General features: G+C 36.2%; 1 protein-coding gene across 1 annotated transcript; it reads left to right on the top strand.

Annotated features, from left to right (window-relative positions):
- The first annotated feature begins 15448 nt into the window (after positions 1–15448).
- Positions 15449–19074, top strand: LOC131148941 (probable aquaporin PIP2-5). The gene is made up of 4 exons (XM_058098920.1): positions 15449–15977; positions 16447–16742; positions 18124–18264; positions 18550–19074. The coding sequence occupies exons 1-4, from the start codon at positions 15671–15673 to the stop codon at positions 18661–18663; spliced, it is 858 nt and encodes a 285-aa protein (XP_057954903.1). The 5' UTR covers positions 15449–15670; the 3' UTR covers positions 18664–19074.
- Positions 19075–20354: the final 1280 nt, after the last annotated feature.

Here is a 20354-nt window from a genome sequence, read left to right as displayed (position 1 = left end):
TACTTTTAATATATTACCCAAAAGATTTTCTAACATTCAATATATATTTCATATGCAGGAAGAGTTTGATCTGAACATTTTCACCGCAGACTATGTCCAAAAGGTGGTGAACACGCAATTGTGCTCTCGGTTTAAGACCTATCATAGAAAAATGCGCAATCATTTTAGGGAGATGGGAGATAAGGCAAAAGCGCACTCATACGATAAGATCTCCCTAGAGAATTCGCGGGTGGTGTGTCGCCATTTTCGCGACCCTAACTATCACGTGATGTGTTTCTATTAATTACAATAACTACTTTTTCATATTTATGTGACTAATAAAAAGTCATTACATCTATTTTGTAAGCTATCTCTGAAAAAAATGCTGTGAATTGCAGCAAACTAGATACGACGCATTGCGGTGGCTCGAAGTTATTCATCAATCATCAAAAGGTAATTGCTACGAACCTATCTGACCATTACCCGACAAGTGTTATTTATTGACATTGCTGAATTAATATTAATGAAATTTTATATGATAATGTAGTGTGATCCCGTCATTGGCAAACTGGAGTCGAGGTCAGATCTTTATCAAAGAACACATCAGAGGCCATCGGGGGAGTGGTGCCAGGGTGCTCAGACGAAACATGTAAGTCAAGCAGATTATTTAGTTCATTATTTTATTCAAAACGTCATTTGTATTCTTATTTCTTCATTTTCATCATTTTCATGACTGAAAATAAGCAAAGATTCTTGAATTCAGGGATGCACCCGTTCTAGAGGGCAGTTAGCTAATCACAGATGACGAGATCTGCACTCAGGTGCTTAGGGAACAAACGGGTGGCTAGTTGAATGTTCTTGGGAGTGGATACATCGCCCCAACATCATCATCTTCTTTCAGTGCGGTGTCTCGTGTTGAGATTCACCGAGAGCGTTAAGATGCCCACGCTTAAGCGGAGGAGATGGCTATCCAGATGCAGATGATAAAAGTGAAGAACCAGCAATTGAAAAAAAAGATGTCACACTAGGAAGCGGAGATGGAAGTCATGAAGAACTAGAAGGTGCAGATCAAACAAATGATGTGCCAATCTCGTCCAAATGATGCGGGTGACTCCTCTCATTAGAAGGTATGTAAGAGGTAGTTTGTCTTTAGGGCATAATATGATTGTTTTATTTTGACTACATTCCTCTTATTTTCTTCCTTTTACTTCTACTTCTAATGGTTTCCTTTCTTTTTCTTTCTTTCATTTTCCTGTATTGTATTCTCTCTTTTTGGTTTTGTTTCTCACCAATCAAACAAATCCACTCTCAGAACTTCCTTTCTTTCTTTTCTTTTCTCCTAAAGACTCAAACAAATCTAAGGATTCTTGTTTCTTCAGTCCTAAAATCATGAAGAAGCAATAAAGGTTTTATGGGTTAAGGAATCTTGTTTCTTCATTATTCTTAGATATGAGTCTTGAATTTAGATTTGAAGATTTCTTGCAATCCCTCGTTGCTTAGATATTCTTTGAATTGATTTTCGTTAGGAGCATCAAATTTCTTGCATCAAAGATACGATAGCATTGTGTAACACAAATTCTTTGTACACACAACCAATCCCAAGCCCAGATAAAGGAGTAAAGTTGTGTTAGGTAGCTGACAGCCAGCGAAAAATTTTATCAGATCTTATTATCATGAGTTCTTACGAAATTCACCATGGTCAAGGGAATAGACCGGGTCAGTATAAAAGGGAGAGGGTTAATAAGTTAGCACTAGAAATTAAGATAAGATTAGCAACTTGGAATATAAGGACTCTTACGGGAAAAGGTATGGAAATAGTGGAAATAATGTTTAGAATAAAAATTAACTTAATCTTCCTTTAAGAGACGAAATGGATAGGAGATAAAGCTAAAGAAATTGAGAAATCAGGATTTAAACTTTGGTACGCTTGCAAAGAGAAGCATAAAAACGAGGTGGATATTTGAAAACAAAGGTGTAGTCCCAAGAGGGGAAGAGGGTGAATTGGATTTTAAAATTTCTTTTAATTCTTCTTCAAGAATCCTTAACCACTTTTAAGTGTTTAATGAATTCTTGTTTTCTTGTTGTTTTATCAAATACACAATAAATATTTAAAACAAAATTCAATCCACAACCACAACACAAGTACTTAAACAATTAAGTAACCAATCAACCCCAAGTTTACTTGGAGTAAACATCAAGTTTTCCAAAAGAATAGTGCCCAAGAAATCTATTTAAAAAATCTTCCTGTTGAATTTTAAAAATCTGTTTCGAGTGGCAATCGCTTGCCACGACCTAGTAGTACCTGCCTTAGTGAAAACTAAAAACCCAGAAGACTGGCAGTCGCCTTGTAAGAACTTGACTTTTGATAATGGTTTTTAAATATTTAGAAGAGGGGCATTTTGTTAAAAGAGCAGGCCTCGTCCATGAAGCCAAATTTCGTCGACGAAGTCTTCGTCCTTCTCGTCGACGAAATTTAGAGGCTCGTTGATGAGGAGAAGCTGAGGAGTTTCAAGAAACGGTGATATCAGGATTCGTCGACGAATCCTCCGTCTCGTCGACGAGGGTACTATAGAGCCTCGTCGACAAGGAAACCAACTCATTGATGAGTTCGCCCAAGTCAAAGGGCTATAAATATCATTTTTCATTACTTAACCATTAAGAAACTCAAATTCTCTCTCCCTCTCTCTCTCTAGAACTCTCCTTACTCTCTATCTCTCTAGATTTCTTCGCCAATCGTTGTTGGAATCGTGAATCTGAAGTTACCACGAGGATCGTGGAAGGATTCTCTACAAATTTTGCGAATTGGAATCCCGTTTCGAATATCGAGGTAAGGCTCGATTTTCAATTTTGATCCGATAGTTTTGGAGGAAACAGTCTTGTGAGTATATTCTGTATTATGATTTGTAGGTTTTGGAACTTGGTTCGCTATTTAGGGGCCTTGGAGTTCAGGATTGGCTATTCGGGGAAAAGGTAAGGGGAACTGTGTTTATATTGGTTATTTTTTAAATTGAACTCGGTAAAACTGTGGTTCACGGTCCTATGTGTGTTTTGGCTACTCATTTGGGGGGATCTAACATTAAAACTATGGTTTTTCATTATTATAGTTTTGGGAAAAAGGGGGCAACAGGTTGCATCCCTGGTTTTGTTGAAAACCGAGCGCATATGTTGATTTATACTGTGTTATTAGGATGGTCGGGCCTTGACTTGTTTAAACTGTATTTTTTTGGAAAACCATGATTTAGATTACCAAATGGGTGTGGTTTGTTTGGTTATATGAGCATGCATGTGTGTGTGACTGTTGAAATGCTAGTAGGAATGGGGTTCCGAATTGTTCCAGGTACTGAGAGTGTCCGGCTCTATATCCGAGGGTGTGTGTTTATTGCTTGCCATGTAGGCAAGAGTGTCTAACTCTATATTCGAGGGCATGAGTCTATACCGGCAGATCAAGCTGAAGGGTGTGACGACACCAGGATTGCTGATTATGTGTTTGTGTGTGTGTGTGCACTATGTAAAATTAGTATTGGACTGCATTTAACTGCGTGTATGTTGCATCATGATAACACTCAAATGCCACACACCGATATAACCTGTGTTCTTCCTTATCGAGAGGTGTCTCACCCCTGCCGTACGTACATTTTTACAGGTCTTTCAAGTAACCAGAACTAGAGTCCTGGTGTAGGGAGTGTAGCAGCTGGTGTACTGCAGTTAGCACTTAAGTAAGTGCTAGGAATTTATTTTGGTGGGTTGCCATTTTGAGATGTATTTGGGTACCTATTTGTACGTTTTGATAGAGCCCGTGTTTTTCTTTTGTATAAACTTCGTGTTCTGCTCTTGTATAGACTCTGGTATGGTACTGCATATGTATATAGTATGACCTATTTCTGCTACGCATATGGTTGTGTTTGGATGTGTATACGGTGTCTGGGAACCCCACGGGGTCGGACCCTCATCATGTGTATTGTATCTTTGGATATTTTATTGGATACAGGGATAGGTAAGATTAAATTTTTACCCGTGGGTCCCATTTCGGGGTTCGGGGTGTGACATGCCTGCCGAAACACAAGCAGTCGCCTGACTCTCAATCTTTCCCTTATATTCTTTGAAAAAACTTTCCTTCTTTTGAGACCTTTGTTATGTTGATTTCAAGACATATCTTAAGGTCTTTCAAGTAATGTGTTTATTAGTTTCTTTTAATATATAAGAGCTTCACATATCTAAATAGTAATTGGCTTTGAAGTACTTACAACAATCCTTCGAATCAAGGTTTCCTTAATCACTAAGTCCTTCAGCCTTCTTCAGCCTCTCAAGGTTCACTTTTGAAGAGGTGACCATTGACTAGCCATGTTCTAGGGGCATTTTGCATTCCCAGAGAATCCAAGATGCCTACTGCAAAAGATTAATATGAGTTCCTTAATGTGGACATTCCAAATTCCATGGCTGTAATATCCCTAAGAATTTTGAAAGATAACCCAAAAAATTGTGCAGGATAACCACCCTGTCATGAAACTTCTAATGAGCTTTAAAGAGATCAAAGGACTCCAACAAATGCTTCCTAAGAAAAACTCACAACCTTTTAGATGAGACCTCAATTAAAATCTTATGCACATTAGTCACCACTCTAATTGGCCTATAATCACTCACATTTGCATCAAGTGATCCTTATTATGCAAAAGAATAATAGAAATAGAAGATAGAACTAATAGTCCTACGTACCACACTGCTAAGATGAGACTCATGAACAACCTACAGAAAAAATCATGAACAACAATGGCAGTCAATCCTACAGTTATAAAAAAATCATAAAAAAAAAAAAAAAAATCCTTGAAAATGACTAAAAAAGGAGCCCACAAAATGCAAAAAGGAAAATTCCCAATCAAAGCAGCTGCAAAGGTGGAGAAAAAACCATTGAAAATGAGAGCATTCCCAACCCACTCACCCCCCCCCCCCCCCCAAAAAAAAAAAAAGCACAAAGAACTGTAAAAAGAGAACAATTCTAATTCCATAACATTATAGCATTGTTGTCCCTTCCAAGACCATTAAAACTGGTAAACAAAAAAGCCTCCATGGACACCAGACAAACATAAACCTTTACAAAAATAAACTGCATAACTTGTACCCAAGCTTCTAAGTAGAGCAAAGCAAAAGAGGGTCTCTATTCACAATTAAAACATTGCACACACCCAAGAGATCAATCCTTATAAGGCCACCTAATTAGTAATAGATGGTGTTAAATAATTGTCAACCCAACTTAGGTCTTTACCTCCAAAAAGACCTCAAGACCCTAGAGTCATGTCTAGTTAAAGGCCAAAAGAAATCTAACAAACTAAACAATGAAGAAGGCTCAACAACCTAGGGCACTAAGATATTTTTTTAATTCCTGACAAAAAAAATAAAAAATCCCCTTGAACAACCACAAAAGAGGGACTAAAATCCAAAGAAGGATCAATATAAGATACTAAAGCTGACTAGGATTTCAGAAATGCTAGTGACAGGGATTTAAGATAGCTGGATAGGTGAATACCTCATTGAAGGTACCCAACTCTGAGCATGAGAAGCACTCGGTAATACTACACTGCTTTTTTAGGTCAAATGTTACAAAGGTAAATATGTTGAGAACTATGACACCCATAACCTTTAGGCCACAATAAATTTAAATTAAATTGCTTTGATCAATTTGTGTGTTTTTTTTTTTTTTGTGCTTTGTTTTGCATTAAACAAGTTCATACTAACCACGTCATTCCTTAATTGTGTTAACTGATATTTGAAATTCCACTCAATTTATTAGTGGTAAGAGGGGCTTAGATGAAAGAAAATTATAAGGAACATTGTAAAACAAAAACAACATAAGAGTTGGAGCATAGAGAGAGAGAGAGAGAGGAAAAGGAAAAACAAGATGGGCCAAGCTTAAACCAGGTACGACTCCTGGCAGCACTACAAACCAGCAGCAGCCACATGGTACCTTCCAAACCGGGCCCCAACACCTAGCGTACAGATGGCACCACTGTAGCACTGTTGTCACCACCAGCTGCTGCAGTCCTGCCATGTTTCTAGCCTAGAAGGAGACACTTAGAAGGTAACTGGAAGCGAGTGGTTGCTGTCTTAATTAACCATTTCAGCCCTACAGAGCAGCCACAACATATAAAATACCACAAACTCTCTATAAACCTTAGTTATGGAGAGAGAGAGAGAGAGAGAGAGAGAGAGAGAGAGAGAGAGAGAGAGAGAGAGAGAGAACTCTACAGAAAATTAGGAAAATTCAGAGAAAAATAACTAGAAAATACAGGAAATTTTCAAAGGGAAACTTAAACCTATTTTGAAGAAGCTGAAAATCAAGGTAGGTGTTATTAATTTTCATTTATTCATCTAGGCATTTTGGGTATTCAAAGGAAATAGAGGTGGAAGCTTGCATGGAACTGAATCCTAATAAGGAAGATTTAAGCTTGCCATTTCTAATTACTTGATATGGCAGCATATATGTTCTCTTTGGTTGTCATAGCTGCATATTTAATTTTGTTGGAAACTTTCCAAGGGATGATGGTCTTATTTGGCATGGCATAGCTTGTGTATGCATATGTTGAATTGCTAGTGTGAAATAGCTGGCATTGTTTGTTTTTTGTGGATGTGATATTGTGTAATTTGAGTAAGTAGGGATTGTCTCCTAGGGGTGAAAGGCCCAAAATCTCTATAGGGTATTTCCGCATTAAGCAGTGGTTGGGCAAGCTACAATTTGGCACTTGTTCGAGATAAAAATTGCATTTTTTTGAGACAACACTGCTATGTCGGAAAAAACATCAAAATTCATGCCATTTGAATGTTTTGTGATGGTACCTTTGGATGAAGAGATTGCTTACAATAAGGGCGTGTTCATGCACATGGCTTAGAATTAAGAGAGTATTCATGCACCATAAGATTATGCATGCATATAAGAAATCATTTATTAAAATATGGAAATCCTTATTTGAATGAGGATTAAGAATTCTACTGGGCTTGTGGTTGCTCACCCTACTCCATAACAATTTTAGGTTCAAACTGAATGAGAACCCCACCAGTTAAGTTTTCCAAGAAATTGTCATTTTGACATATATTACAGGCTGGTAAGAAGATATTATAGATATTAAGCATGTATTTTGTTGGCAGACATATATTTAGTCTAGGCTGTGTAAAAAATGATGTATGTAAAGAATAACCCAATGTAAAGAGCTTGTTAATGAAGGAAAAACTTTTTGGTTGCTTCATCAAATATATATATCTATGTGTGTGTGTGTCCAAGTGTGGGCATAAAATGATTCATGTAACCAATCCTACCTAGTGGGACTTAAGTTTTATTATTGTTGTAGACTTTGTTTGTGGTACACATGCTTAACAAATCTAACAATGTTAAATTGAATTAGGACAAAATATAAAATTATATTAATTTTTATCTAAATTCAAACAAATTTAAATCCAAAACATGAAATCTTCGAACAAAAATAATAATACATGTAGTTTAATCTTTTATGTAATTAGATGAACCGATACTCACATCCTCATTTAGCTGCCTGTAATATTAGATCGAGATTGTCTTGTATAGGAAAATTATATAAACTTCGAACTTCAGTTTAATAGATGATTTAACTTCTGAACTGCATGTTTGGATTGATATATCTTGTGAACTGCATGCTGGTAGTGGACATTAGGACTGCATGCTTGATTGGAACGCCACCTGCATGGCTGATGCAGTGATAAGTATTGCCTACTGGTAGAAACTTTTAGGTTGTTGCATGTCTTAATCTAAATGACATCTATATGATGCAAAAATATAGTGAATTGCATGCTTTTGTGACTTGCAAGTTTGGGAAATGTTCTATTTATAGACGGCATGCTGCCGAAAATTTGTTGACTTTTTCCCAAAATAATCATAGCCATATACCATATGCTCATATGGTTATAGTGTGCTGAATGTTAAAAAATTTTTGAAAGAATGAGTGAACTTCAAATGAACTTTAAACTTCATCTCTAAATTTACTTTTACATATGCTAAGTGAAAATTTTATCAATCGTGGACTCATTTGCATTATTTGATTATTATACTTGTTTTAGAGTCCTATGGAAGCTATGTAAACCATAAACATCACATTCTATTTTTTCATAGAACTATATTCTGATATATATTGTTTATGGGATGCATAAACACATTACACTATTTAATGCTTATTATGTGAAGTTCATGTGCACTCGTAAAATTTATTACTAGTTGGATTATTGTGAATTGTTTATTATTGTAAACACCTAGGTTTAGAGCATATCTCTATGGAAAATGTCATATTAACAGGAGAAATGCTACCAAAATTTTTCAAAAAGCGTATACTAATTTTTTTAACTTTCTTAATTTGTAGAGTTTGCAACTGTCACAACGTTAACACGATGTCATGCACTACGAATGCAACTTTTGACTTTTTTTGTTATCTGAACAGATGAAATTTCTGTATTTGAATTTGAATTTGTATAATGTATTTGTATTTAAATTTGAATTTGTATAATATATTTGTATTTGAATTTGAATTTATATAATATATTTGTATTTGTATTTAAATTTGAATTTGAATTAGAATTAGAATTTTGAATAATTTATGAATTTTTTAGCAAATATGTTTTAATATTATGTATACGAAAATGTAATTACAGATTTTTACAGGAATTAATAATTGAAAAAAAATTAATTTAATATTATTAGTGACGATTTTAAAACCGTCACTACTAATTGTCCAATTTAAGTATTAGTGAAGGTTTCAAAACCGTCACTAATAGTATGGTAGTGTCGTTTTTATTCATCACCAAAGCCTTATTATTAGTGACGGTTTCAAAACCATCACTAATAATTGCCTTTTTAAAAAGTTTTAGTGAAGGTTTTCAAACCGTCACTAAAGTCATAATATTAGTGACGATTTCTGTGAGCAATAGTGACGATTTTCAAACTGTCACTAATAATAGAGCATTAGTGACGGTTCCTGTTAGTGACGATTTTTAAATTATCACTAATAATAGAGCATTAGTGACGAATTTAAAACCGTCACTAATACTATGGCTTTAGTGACGATTTTAATTCGTTACTAATACTCTATTATTAGTGACGGTTTGAAAATTCATCACTAATAAGTATTAGTAACTACAGATATAGCGACTAATTCAAAATCATCACTAACACTCACAAAACCATCACTAATAGTATTAGTGAGTATTAGTGACGGTTTTGATCTGTCACTAATAACCTTATTTTTTGTAGTGTATTTAATCATATTGCTAGTACTATAATATATCTGCTAATATTCTGTAAATCTGTATATAAATAAATAACTGAGAAATATCCTTGGAAATCTAAATGTCATGATTCAACCCCTCATGATAGGGTTGTGTAGCTCGTAGGCTAGATTTAACTTTGGCTGGCCTACTAGGATAAGTCACCTAAATACTCTACCAATCCTCAATTCGGCCTTTATTGCTATCTCTCCAAAGGCACGATATTGGTATTTACCTCGTCAAACCGACCTCCTCAACCTAGGAATCTGGGCAGACTATAATCCCTCCATAGGCAGGGTAGACGGAATTCACACACTATCTAATATATGTGGTTGCACTCTAATCTGAAATAGCAACGGTACCATGCTCTGCTGAATGAATCTGTATGAAATAATTAATTAGGGATTTGATATCGTATAATACTAATATATATAATTATCTTATTGTTTCATTGTGATTCCAAAATAACCATAACACTATAAATCTTATCTGAAATACTGAATTATCCTACTAAAATAACTCTAATATCTGATTGAAATAACTGTAATATTTGACTGAATAATCTGTAATGTCTGAGTGTTATGGTTTTGGAAATCATGACATTCTATAAATACTATAAAATATCTGTTTGTCTGTAAAATATATGTCTCATAAATATCTGTCTGTACAATATTTGTTTGCAAAATATATCTGTCTGTATAATATCTTTCTATATTATATATCTGTTTATATATACATTGTAATTCATAATTCTGTAAAATCTAGTAAAACATGTTTTTATGTAATAACATTGTAAATCATGATATTTTGAAAAGCTGTATAAATCCTGAACTGATCTAATATTAACTCATGCCACACAATTAAATAAACAAAAACCCCTGTAATAAAATCTTTATTTTTTTATAATAAAAATAATTTATACCCTGTAGAATTCACCCCAAAGCACATATATACTACTGATGAAATTTATGAAATTCCTAACATAGCATATTTCTCTTACCTTGGCTAACTAAACTCGTCTATTGATTCTAACTCAAGCTCACAATATTCATAATTCCATTTCTCTGAAAATATCATATATTTATATATATTCCTGTGAAATAACTGAATTCCCAAAATAATCTCATACTCACATTTCCCAAATTATAAACTATTCATTATCTTCCCTGGATTCTTGGGAACACCCACTAAAAACCTAACCTGCCGGCCATGTATATACCAACCCTGAATTGTATAAAATCTCAATTTCTCAATTTAACCTCAAAAATGCATTCATATCTAAGCTTATACCTTCAATAAATTAATAATCAATCTAAAAATACCAAAATAACACCCTTACTTGATTTCCTGAACTATGTCTGCATGGATCCCAAAATTATACCCGCGACGCTCATCTGAACTCTGAATTCAATAACCCTAATTTAATCAAATCAGTCATAAATAAAATACTATTTTAACATTTCCCTAGGCCCATAAATTTCCAATAAACATTTAAACTTTCAAATATAACCAAGTTACTTAATTCTCCAAATCTCACTCTTATTTTGGAGTGGTATTTAAGATACCTAAATTGAAATTTTATTTTGGTCAAAATGACGACAATCGAGACTAAAACCCCATGGTGGTGTCCGATCGTCGATTTAACTGAAAATTTAAGGAGAAATTGAATAAAAAGTGAAGATTTACCTTTCCCTAGGAGTGGTGTCTACATCGCTCTCACGATAAATCTTCTCTAATAGAAATATTGGTGGCGGAGTTAGGAATCTAACGGTATCTTCTGTTTTCCAATCAGCATCGTCTGAAAAAATGAGGAGAGAGAGAGAGAGAAGAGGAAGAGAGAAGAGTGAGACACTGAGAGAGGGAGAGGAGCTTCTGACATGTGCAGGAATGCAAATTAGGATTTCAAATTAATTGAATCCCCAGGTAAAGATTCTTATATATATCCATGTTTTTAATATTAAATTAATATATATATATATATATGTTTTACTTTAATTCTTATGTGTATATATATATCTTATCCTATTATTTATTTTATTTGTTTATTTAATCAATTAATTGATTAATAATATTAATTTTTTTTTTCCGGGTCTTTACAGTTAAGGTGTTACTGATCTGGACAGTGCCTATGTGAGTGACTTGTGCTTTTTTTCCATTTGGATCTGTACATAAGCTTGAGAAGTGGAAGTGATGAAAGTGAGGAGAGTGGTGGAGCAGACCATGTGATCTGTGGCTCCAGTATCCACTATCCATGTGATGTGTTTTGGTTTCTGTGAAATGCAAATGGTTATGGATGCAAAATGGTGATTATGTTCGGAGGAAATCATAGGAGTTTTGAATGAGGGTGAGTGATAGGTGATCATACCCGCCATGTGGGAGCTATAAGTTGTAGGATCAGGCTGTGAGGCAATTTTTTTGTTTGCCTGAGTCATCTATGCTGAACTGTGATGTCTGAGAATTAGCCAAGAGCATGAGCTGCTGTATCTGAGCTTGACTCAAAGCTAGTTGAGCTGGTTCTACTATATTGGTGGTTTGATTTGCTGAGTGATTGTTTCCTTGTTTGGTCTTTGTGAACTTGAAATCAGGAGGGAATCCAATCAACCGGTAGCACTTATCCTTTGTGTCCAGTTTTTCCACAATTGTAACAAGTGAGGTCAGACTAATCTTTTTTCTTGGTCTGATTGTGAGATGCCGCCAAAGCACAAGAGTCTGCAGCAGGAAGAATTGCAACCCGAGCCTGCCTCTATCTCTCCTCTTGTAGTACAAGCGAGAAGGCCTTGTCAAGTGAGGGCATGGGGCTCATAATGATGATTTGACCTCGAATGCCATCATATGTCTCATTTAAGCCCATAAGGAACTTAAAGACATAGTCCGTTTGCTGCCTCTCTCCAACAGAACCAAGTGCATCACAAGTGCATAAACCACATGAGCAGTTTGGTGATGGTCGATATATAGTTGTGTATCTCTTCCCATACTGCATTCAATTGAGTAAAATATTCATTTACAGATTGGGTTCCTTGTATGATGGTCCCAAGTTGATGCTGAAGTTGATAATTGAGAGCATTGTCAGGTTGCGCAAACCTGTCTTTGAGTTTGTCCCATACTTTCTTGGCATCACCTATGAAGCAACCATTTGATGATATCTCCGGGGAGATGGAGTGAGGGATCCAAGAGAGGATGATATTATTACATCTGACCCATGGTCCATAAAGATTGCTGGTTCCAGCAGGAGTGGTGATGCTTCCATCAAGGAAGCCTAATTTATTCTTGACAGAGAGAGCAAGAGTGAAGGATCGGCTCCATGATAGGTAGTTTGGACCAGATAGAGGTGGAAAAATGACAACAGTATTAATGCCATCAGAATGGTGAAGGAAATATGGGCTGTTGGGGTCTTCGGATGGTGAGAGATTTCTGGCAAAAGGATTAACGATACTTTCAACTGTAGACATGATGAAACTTGAATGAGAGTTGACAGCAGCAAGAGGAAATCAGAATGAGGAAGGTGAGCAAAAGAACAGGTCAAAGATCGTGCTCTGATACCATGTTAGAATTGGATGAGGAATGAAGAAGATAAGCCATTCTGTTGAGAAAAAGATGGCATGAAACAAGGAGATTGTGAGAGTTTGAATATATTCAATTATGCTGTAAAACTTAATTACAGAGGAACCCAACCCAGGAGGGTTATTGTTATAAGGGCCAAGAAAGAATCAATTAATCAAGCTAAAAAAAAATGATGGATGACTAATAAATAAGATAAAAAATGAGAGATAAAAACAAATACCTATATACAAGTTGTCTAACAGAAGCATAGAGCAAATTCGAGGAGGAAGGGGTTGTGGGCACTGTCTTTTAAAATGCAGTTATGTTTCCAAGGAGCTGCACTGATTGTGCCGTTGGTTTAGGATTATGGAGCGCATTATCTGCTGACTCACCTCTCAATCTCCTTCGAATCTTGAGACACTACACACACCTTACTCTCGCTCTCTCTCCTCTTTCTCTCTCCTCTCTCTCTGTAGAGATTACTTATACTCACCTAGTCTCCTTACCATCCGTTTGGTTATTACGTAACATCACGCCTCCGCCCTGGAGGCCAGCACGTTGCCCCCCTTCCCTACTCATTTGCTAGGAATGTCTAACGGTTTTTTATTTCTGTTTTCCAAGCGCATCGTCTGAAAAAAATAGGAGAGCGCGGAGATGAGAAGAGGAAGAGGAGAAAAGAGTGAGACCTGAGAGAGGGAGGAGAGGAGCTTCTGACCTGTGCGGAATGCAAAATTAGGATTGTTCAAGTTAATGAATCCCCAGGTAAAGATTCTTATATATATCCATGTTTTTAATATTAAATTAATATATATATATATATATGTTTTACTTTAATTCTTATGTGTATATATATATCTTATCCTATTATTTATTTTATTTGTTTATTTAATCAATTAATTGATTAATAATATTAATTTTTTTTTTCCGGGTCTTTACAGTTAAGGTGTTACTGATCTGGACAGTGCCTATGTGAGTGACTTGTGCTTTTTTTCCATTTGGATCTGTACATAAGCTTGAGAAGTGGAAGTGATGAAAGTGAGGAGAGTGGTGGAGCAGACCATGTGATCTGTGGCTCCAGTATCCACTATCCATGTGATGTTGTTTTGGTTTCTCTGTGAAATGCAAATGGTTATGGATGCAAAATGGTGATTATGTTCGGAGGAAATCATAGGAGTTTTGAATGAGGGTGAGTGATAGGTGATCATACCCGCCATGTGGGAGCTATAAGTTGTAGGATCAGGCTGTGAGGCAATTTTTTTGTTTGCCTGAGTCATCTATGCTGAACTGTGATGTCTGAGAATTAGCCAAGAGCATGAGCGGCTGTAATCTGAGCCTTGACTCAAAGCTAGTTGAGCTGGTTCTACTATATTGGTGGTTTGATTTGCTGAGTGATTGTTCCTTGTTTGGTCTTTGTGAACTTGAAATCAGGAGGGAATCCAATCAACCGGTAGCACTTATCCTTTGTGTCCAGTTTTTCCACAATTGTAACAAGTGAGGTCAGACTAATCTTTTTTTCTTGGTCTGATTGTGAGATGCCGCCAAAGCACAAGAGTCTGCAGCAGGAAGAATTGCAACCCGAGCCTGCCTCTATCTCTCCTCTTGTAGTACAAGCGAGAAGGCCTTGTCAAGTGAGGGCATGGGGCTCATAATGATGATTTGACCTCGAATGCCATCATATGTCTCATTTAAGCCCATAAGGAACTTAAAGACATAGTCCGTTTGCTGCCTCTCTCCAACAGAACCAAGTGCATCACAAGTGCATAAACCCACATGAGCAGTTTGGTGATGGTCGATATATAGTTGTGTATCTCTTCCCATACTGCATTCAATTGAGTAAAATATTCATTTACAGATTGGGTTCCTTGTATGATGGTCCCAAGTTGATGCTGAAGTTGATAATTGAGAGCATTGTCAGGTTGCGCAACCTGTCTTTGAGTTTGTCCCATACTTTCTTGGCATCACCTATGAAGCAACCATTTGATGATATCTCCGGGGAGATGGAGTGAGGGATCCAGAGAGGATGATATTATTACATCTGACCCATGGTCCATAAAGATTGCTGGTTCCAGCAGGAGTGGTGATGCTTCCATCAAGGAAGCCTAATTTATTCTTGACAGAGAGAGCAAGAGTGAAGGATCGGCTCCATGATAGGTAGTTTGGACCAGATAGAGGTGGAAAAATGACAACAGTATTAATGCCATCAGAATGGTGAAGGAAATATGGGCTGTTGGGGTCTTCGGATGGTGAGAGATTTCTGGCAAAAGGATTAACGATACTTTCAACTGTAGACATGATGAAACTTGAATGAGAGTTGACAGCAGCAAGAGGAAATCAGAATGAGGAAGGTGAGCAAAAGAACAGGTCAAAGATCGTGCTCTGATACCATGTTAGAATTGGATGAGGAATGAAGAAGATAAGCCATTCTGTTGAGAAAAAGATGGCATGAAACAAGGAGATTGTGAGAGTTTGAATATATTCAATTATGCTGTAAAACTTAATTACAGAGGAACCCAACCCAGGAGGGTTATTTATACAGGCCAAGAAAGAATAAATTAATCAAGCTAAAAAAAATGATGATGACTAATAAAGAAGATAAGAGAGATAAAAACAAATACCTATACAAGTTGTCTAACAGAAGCATAGAGCAAATCGAGGAGGAAGGGGTGTGGGCACTGTCTTTTAAAAAATGGCAGTTATGTTTCCAAGGAGCTGCACTGATTGTGCCGTTGGTTGAGGATTATGGAGCGCATTATCTGCTGACTCACCTCTCAATCTCCTTGAATCTTGAGACACTACACACATTACTCTCTCTCTCTCTCTCTCTCTCTCTCTCTCTCTCTCTCTGTAGAGATATAATATATATATATATATATATATGTCGAATGACATAGAGGTGGCGGAGCAGGGGGAGTTCTCGGCGAAGGACTACCACGACCCACCGCCGGCGACGCTCATCGACGCGGAGGAACTCACCAAATGGTCATTCTACAGAGCTCTCATCGCGGAGTTCGTGGCCACCCTCCTCTTCCTCTACATCACCGTCCTAACCGTGATTGGCTACAAGAGCCAGAACGACCCCACCAAGAACGCGGACGACTGCGGCGGAGTAGGCCTCCTTGGCATCGCCTGGGCCTTCGGCGGCACGATCTTCATCCTGGTTTACTGCACCGCCGGCATCTCCGGTCAGTTCCCCCCAGCTACCTACCTTTCATGAGTTTTTTTTTTCAAAAAAAAAAATTATATTTATAGCGGTGGTATTGTATTTATAACCGTTTTAACCCACTAATCAACTGATGATACTCTCTCTTAAGTCCGATCGATCTTCCTCCGGTTAGCAGCCGAAATTCGAATCTCACCATCAATGTTATGTAAACAGCGGGAGAATATTCATATCTTTTATTTAATGGAAATAATTTTTTTTTGAAAAGGATATTTTGAGAATTTGAAAACATTTTCTAAAATAACTGTAATGTTACTGCAGAAAATGAATATAATTGAAATATTTGTAACAAACCTGAGTTTGCCGACAAATGATACCGATGATCCCCTTAGTTGACAAAACCCGAATGCGTAGTACATGAATATTGGAAGGTCGAGCATTTGGCGTGTATACTTGATAAATTATTTGTGGGATGATGCATGCGCATGCAGGAGGACACATAAACCCAGCAGTAACATTCGGGCTGTTCTTGGGGAGGAAGGTGTCACTGATAAGGGCTGTGATGTACATGGTAGCGCAGTGTTTGGGGGCGATATGCGGAGTGGGACTGGTGAAGGCATTCCAAAAGGCATACTACAATAGGTACGGAGGTGGGGCTAATGAGGTCGCCCACGGCTACTCCATCGGCGTTGGGCTGGCCGCTGAGATCGTTGGCACCTTCGTCCTCGTCTACACCGTCTTCTCTGCCACTGATCCTAAAAGAAGTGCTCGAGACTCCCATGTCCCCGTGAGCACTACCTTTTCATTCTCCCTCTACCTTTTTATTATCGTTTATCATTTATTACTCTCCTCGAACAAAAGAAAAACAAGCTGCATACTTTTCTTGATCTTTATTAAAGAGACGGGGACCTACTTTAATTTTTAGAACAGTCCTATAATATTTAGAGAGGTTTCATTTTTGAGTTGCGTTGGATTTGAATAAAATGTAGTAGGGGTGGTAAAAACTGGTTGATGAGTTGGGTTTGAGTGGATCATAATAAATAGATAGAAGTTACATAGGTTTGAGTCCAGATTGACTTGTTTATTAACAGGTGAATAATTTATAAACTCAAATCCGTCCGTTTAATAAACAAGTATCCATTCAATACTCAATTAAAATATAATTTATTTATTTTTATTTTATTTAATATTTTATCAAAATTGACTTAATTTATTTATTTTTTTTCCAAAAACCGCAATTAAAAAAATAAAAAACAACCTAAAAGTGGACAACCCAAAAGCAACAAAAAAGAAATGTAAACGGGTTAGATACCTGACCCAAGCCCATCCAACCCATTTATTAAATTAGTTAGGTTCAGGATGATCCATTTATAAATGTGTTACCTCCTTCCAAACTCAAATCTAGTCTAAATAGACCCATCAAGTTTTGATCAATTTTGTCACTCATGTAATATAAAATTATATTGAAATTTGTCTAAATTCATCCAAAAGTCAAAAGTAAAGTTCGAAATCCATACCCCCCTAACTTAACATTAATGAAGGGTATAAGTGTTGAGAAAAAAACAACCAAATTTAGTTGATGACTAATCCTGCATTTTGCTATTATTAATAATGATGTTGTAATTAAAAATTGTTGTTTTAGTGGGTTGGGTAATTGACATCTATTCTATAATTTATTGAGAAAGTCATATCCTTTATTTATACTTGAATTATGCAGAGAGTGAAAAACGACTTATGGCATATCTCACAGCATATCCTATAACATAGATACATCCTATAAACTTATTTGACATCATCTCAGAATCTGAACTTGAGAGGGCAAATAAACATCTAATTAAATTTAATACCTCATTATCTATCTTTCCTAATCTCAATAGCTACTTAATTAGGTCAGGTCATTTTCCTAACTACTAATTAACTTTGGATGTTTTTCTCATCCCAATTACTTCAATATTTCTCCATTTTATTATAGTTTGTGTTGAACTCTAATCACACTAATTGATAGAAAGAAGCACATGTCTAAAAAATACTTAAAAACATGAACTTTAGAATTTGATTTATACAAATTTGAATAGGCAATTCAAAACATGAATTAATTTCATGCGAAGTTGGACCCCTTTCACATTTCTCATTTGCTATTTTCTAATGTTAAAAATTTGTTGGTAAAGGTATTGGCACCACTACCCATTGGGTTTGCGGTGTTCATGGTTCACTTGGCGACAATTCCAATCACTGGCACTGGCATCAACCCTGCTCGAAGTTTCGGAGCTGCTGTCATCTACAACAATGACAAGGCTTGGGATGACCACGTGATTATCTTCTTTTCTTTCTTTTAAAAATATTTATATTTTATTTTATGCTCTTAATTAATTTCATAATTAATTCTTTCCATGATTTAGAGACCCATGATAGTGAGACACATGGAAGTTTACAGCCCATGAACTCCACTGTCATGTGCCTAGCTAACAGGATACTTACGAGTACCCGAGACACAAGACCCGGCATCGATCCCAAACACTGCCTCATATTTCATTATATAAGCTAATTGTAATATAACAAATATATATTTCTTCATTTTTGGGGTATGCCTGCAGTGGATATTCTGGGTTGGGCCATTCGTGGGAGCTGGAATTGCAGCACTATATCACCAGTACATTCTGAGAGCGGGCGCCATTAAAGCTTTGGGTTCCTTCAGAAGCACCACCTAGCTACCTACCCCACTTCAATTTGCATATATTCTTAATTAATCTATCTCAAAAAAAGGATCAATCAACGGTTGAAGATGGGATTGACGACGATTTCTGATCAGAACCAATCATAATCATCATCATCATCATAATAAAAATAATGAAAGGGCTAAGCTGAGCAATCGCTCTCTCTCTCTCTCTCTCTCTCTCTTAGGTGTACATAAAAGGAGATAATGTTGTTTTCTGTGGAAGGTGGGGGGTGGTGTTTGTCTCTCTGTGTTTTTAAGTATTATCCTTTTCACTTTGCAGCCGCTGCTGTTTCCTGTTCTTTTTCTAAGAAGTTGCTTCATTCCAATGTTTTCTGTATTTTGTCTACATATGTGCAGTTGAGTTGTCAAACTTCGATTCTTCTTTAATTTTTCCTATTCCGTCCCTCTTTATTTACTGATAATAATGCTCTTGTTAAAAAACAAAAATCAATTACTTAGTTGCCTTTCGGCCCAAGCTTTCGCTCCACGGACTAAACCTGAGTAAGAAATCTCCAGTTAAGAAACCACGCATCATTACTTTGGATCGGGCCATCACCCGGATCAAATACAATTAGGCTCCACAAAAGTCCAATAAGAACAACTTTCGAACTTTGGGAACATGATTCAAAACTTCGAAATTAAGGGGGAGCAACTGATATACCCCAAATATATTACCTACCCTAAAAAGAAGGCATGTGCCCAGTATTAATGGGGGAAATCACCTACCAAGTCAATCGCTTGACCAGAGCCATTGATGCTGATCATATATTGACTGGAGTGATCTACACTCGCGTTATAATAATCAAAGTGATCCACGCCAAGTGTTATAAATGACAGATCTATTAGGGTTAAACCTAGCCAATGTAAAAGGGGTACTACGGAAAGGCTAAAGTATCTCATTCTAACCCAATTTCACTATTGCTTACGACCTCTCTAAAACACTCTCTTATTTAGGTATCGAAGAGATCCCCCGGAGTACACCCCAGGTCTAACAAGCCGCAATTTTTTCAAGTGATCGGGATCGGAAAGTTTGTCAGAAGTCAGATCAACATTTTTGGTAGCAACATTAGTATTTGAAAGTATAGATTTTAAGGTATGAATCTAAACTTAGGTTGATTTAAAAGAGATTCAAATTTAAGGTTTAAATTTTACACTTCAAACACGTATAGAATAGTTTTAAAAAATCACCCAAAAATAAAAATATTTGCAAATTTTATTTACTCATCATTTCATTACAACAATAATATTTAATATTCTATGAATGATGTTGCATTATCATCTAACCATTTGGTATATGTATATTACTTGATTTCAGTCAATTAATTAAAAGAAAGAAGACTAGCTAGTCCCACTTTTATATATAAAATCAGTAGTAGCTGGTAGCTAGTAATTAATTAAAAGTGGAAGACCAATAAAAAGATAGTGATGGGATGGCTTAATTTTTAGTGGCCAGGGTGTGTAGGAAGTGAGATAATCATATATATATAATATGGTTTTCTTGGAGATTAATTTTATATGATTGATGAGACAAATTGGCCTTATCTTGCCATATTATTTTAAAGAATTTCTTTTCATTTTTTATACAAGTGAGTGGGTAAAGTTACTATGGAATAATTGGAATATTATACAAATTGGTGATGCACTTTTAGGCTTTAAACTAATACTATACAAATTGGTGATGCA

The sequence above is a fragment of the Malania oleifera genome, chromosome 2, assembly GCF_029873635.1.
Source record: "Malania oleifera isolate guangnan ecotype guangnan chromosome 2, ASM2987363v1, whole genome shotgun sequence".
Classification (NCBI taxonomy): domain Eukaryota; kingdom Viridiplantae; phylum Streptophyta; class Magnoliopsida; order Santalales; family Ximeniaceae; genus Malania; species Malania oleifera.
Note: the sequence above shows the minus strand (reverse complement) of the source record. Positions and strands in the feature narration are given on the sequence as shown.

Bases quoted from the DNA above. Each gene is read 5' to 3' on its own strand.
- LOC131148941 (XM_058098920.1), top strand. From the start codon at position 15,671: ATGTCGAATGACATAGAGGTGGCGGAGCAGGGGGAGTTCTCGGCGAAG. The intron at 15,978-16,446 runs GTCAGTTCCCCC...ATGCGCATGCAG, and splicing joins CTGCACCGCCGGCATCTCCG to GAGGACACATAAACCCAGCA. The intron at 16,743-18,123 runs GTGAGCACTACC...TTGTTGGTAAAG, and splicing joins CTCGAGACTCCCATGTCCCC to GTATTGGCACCACTACCCAT.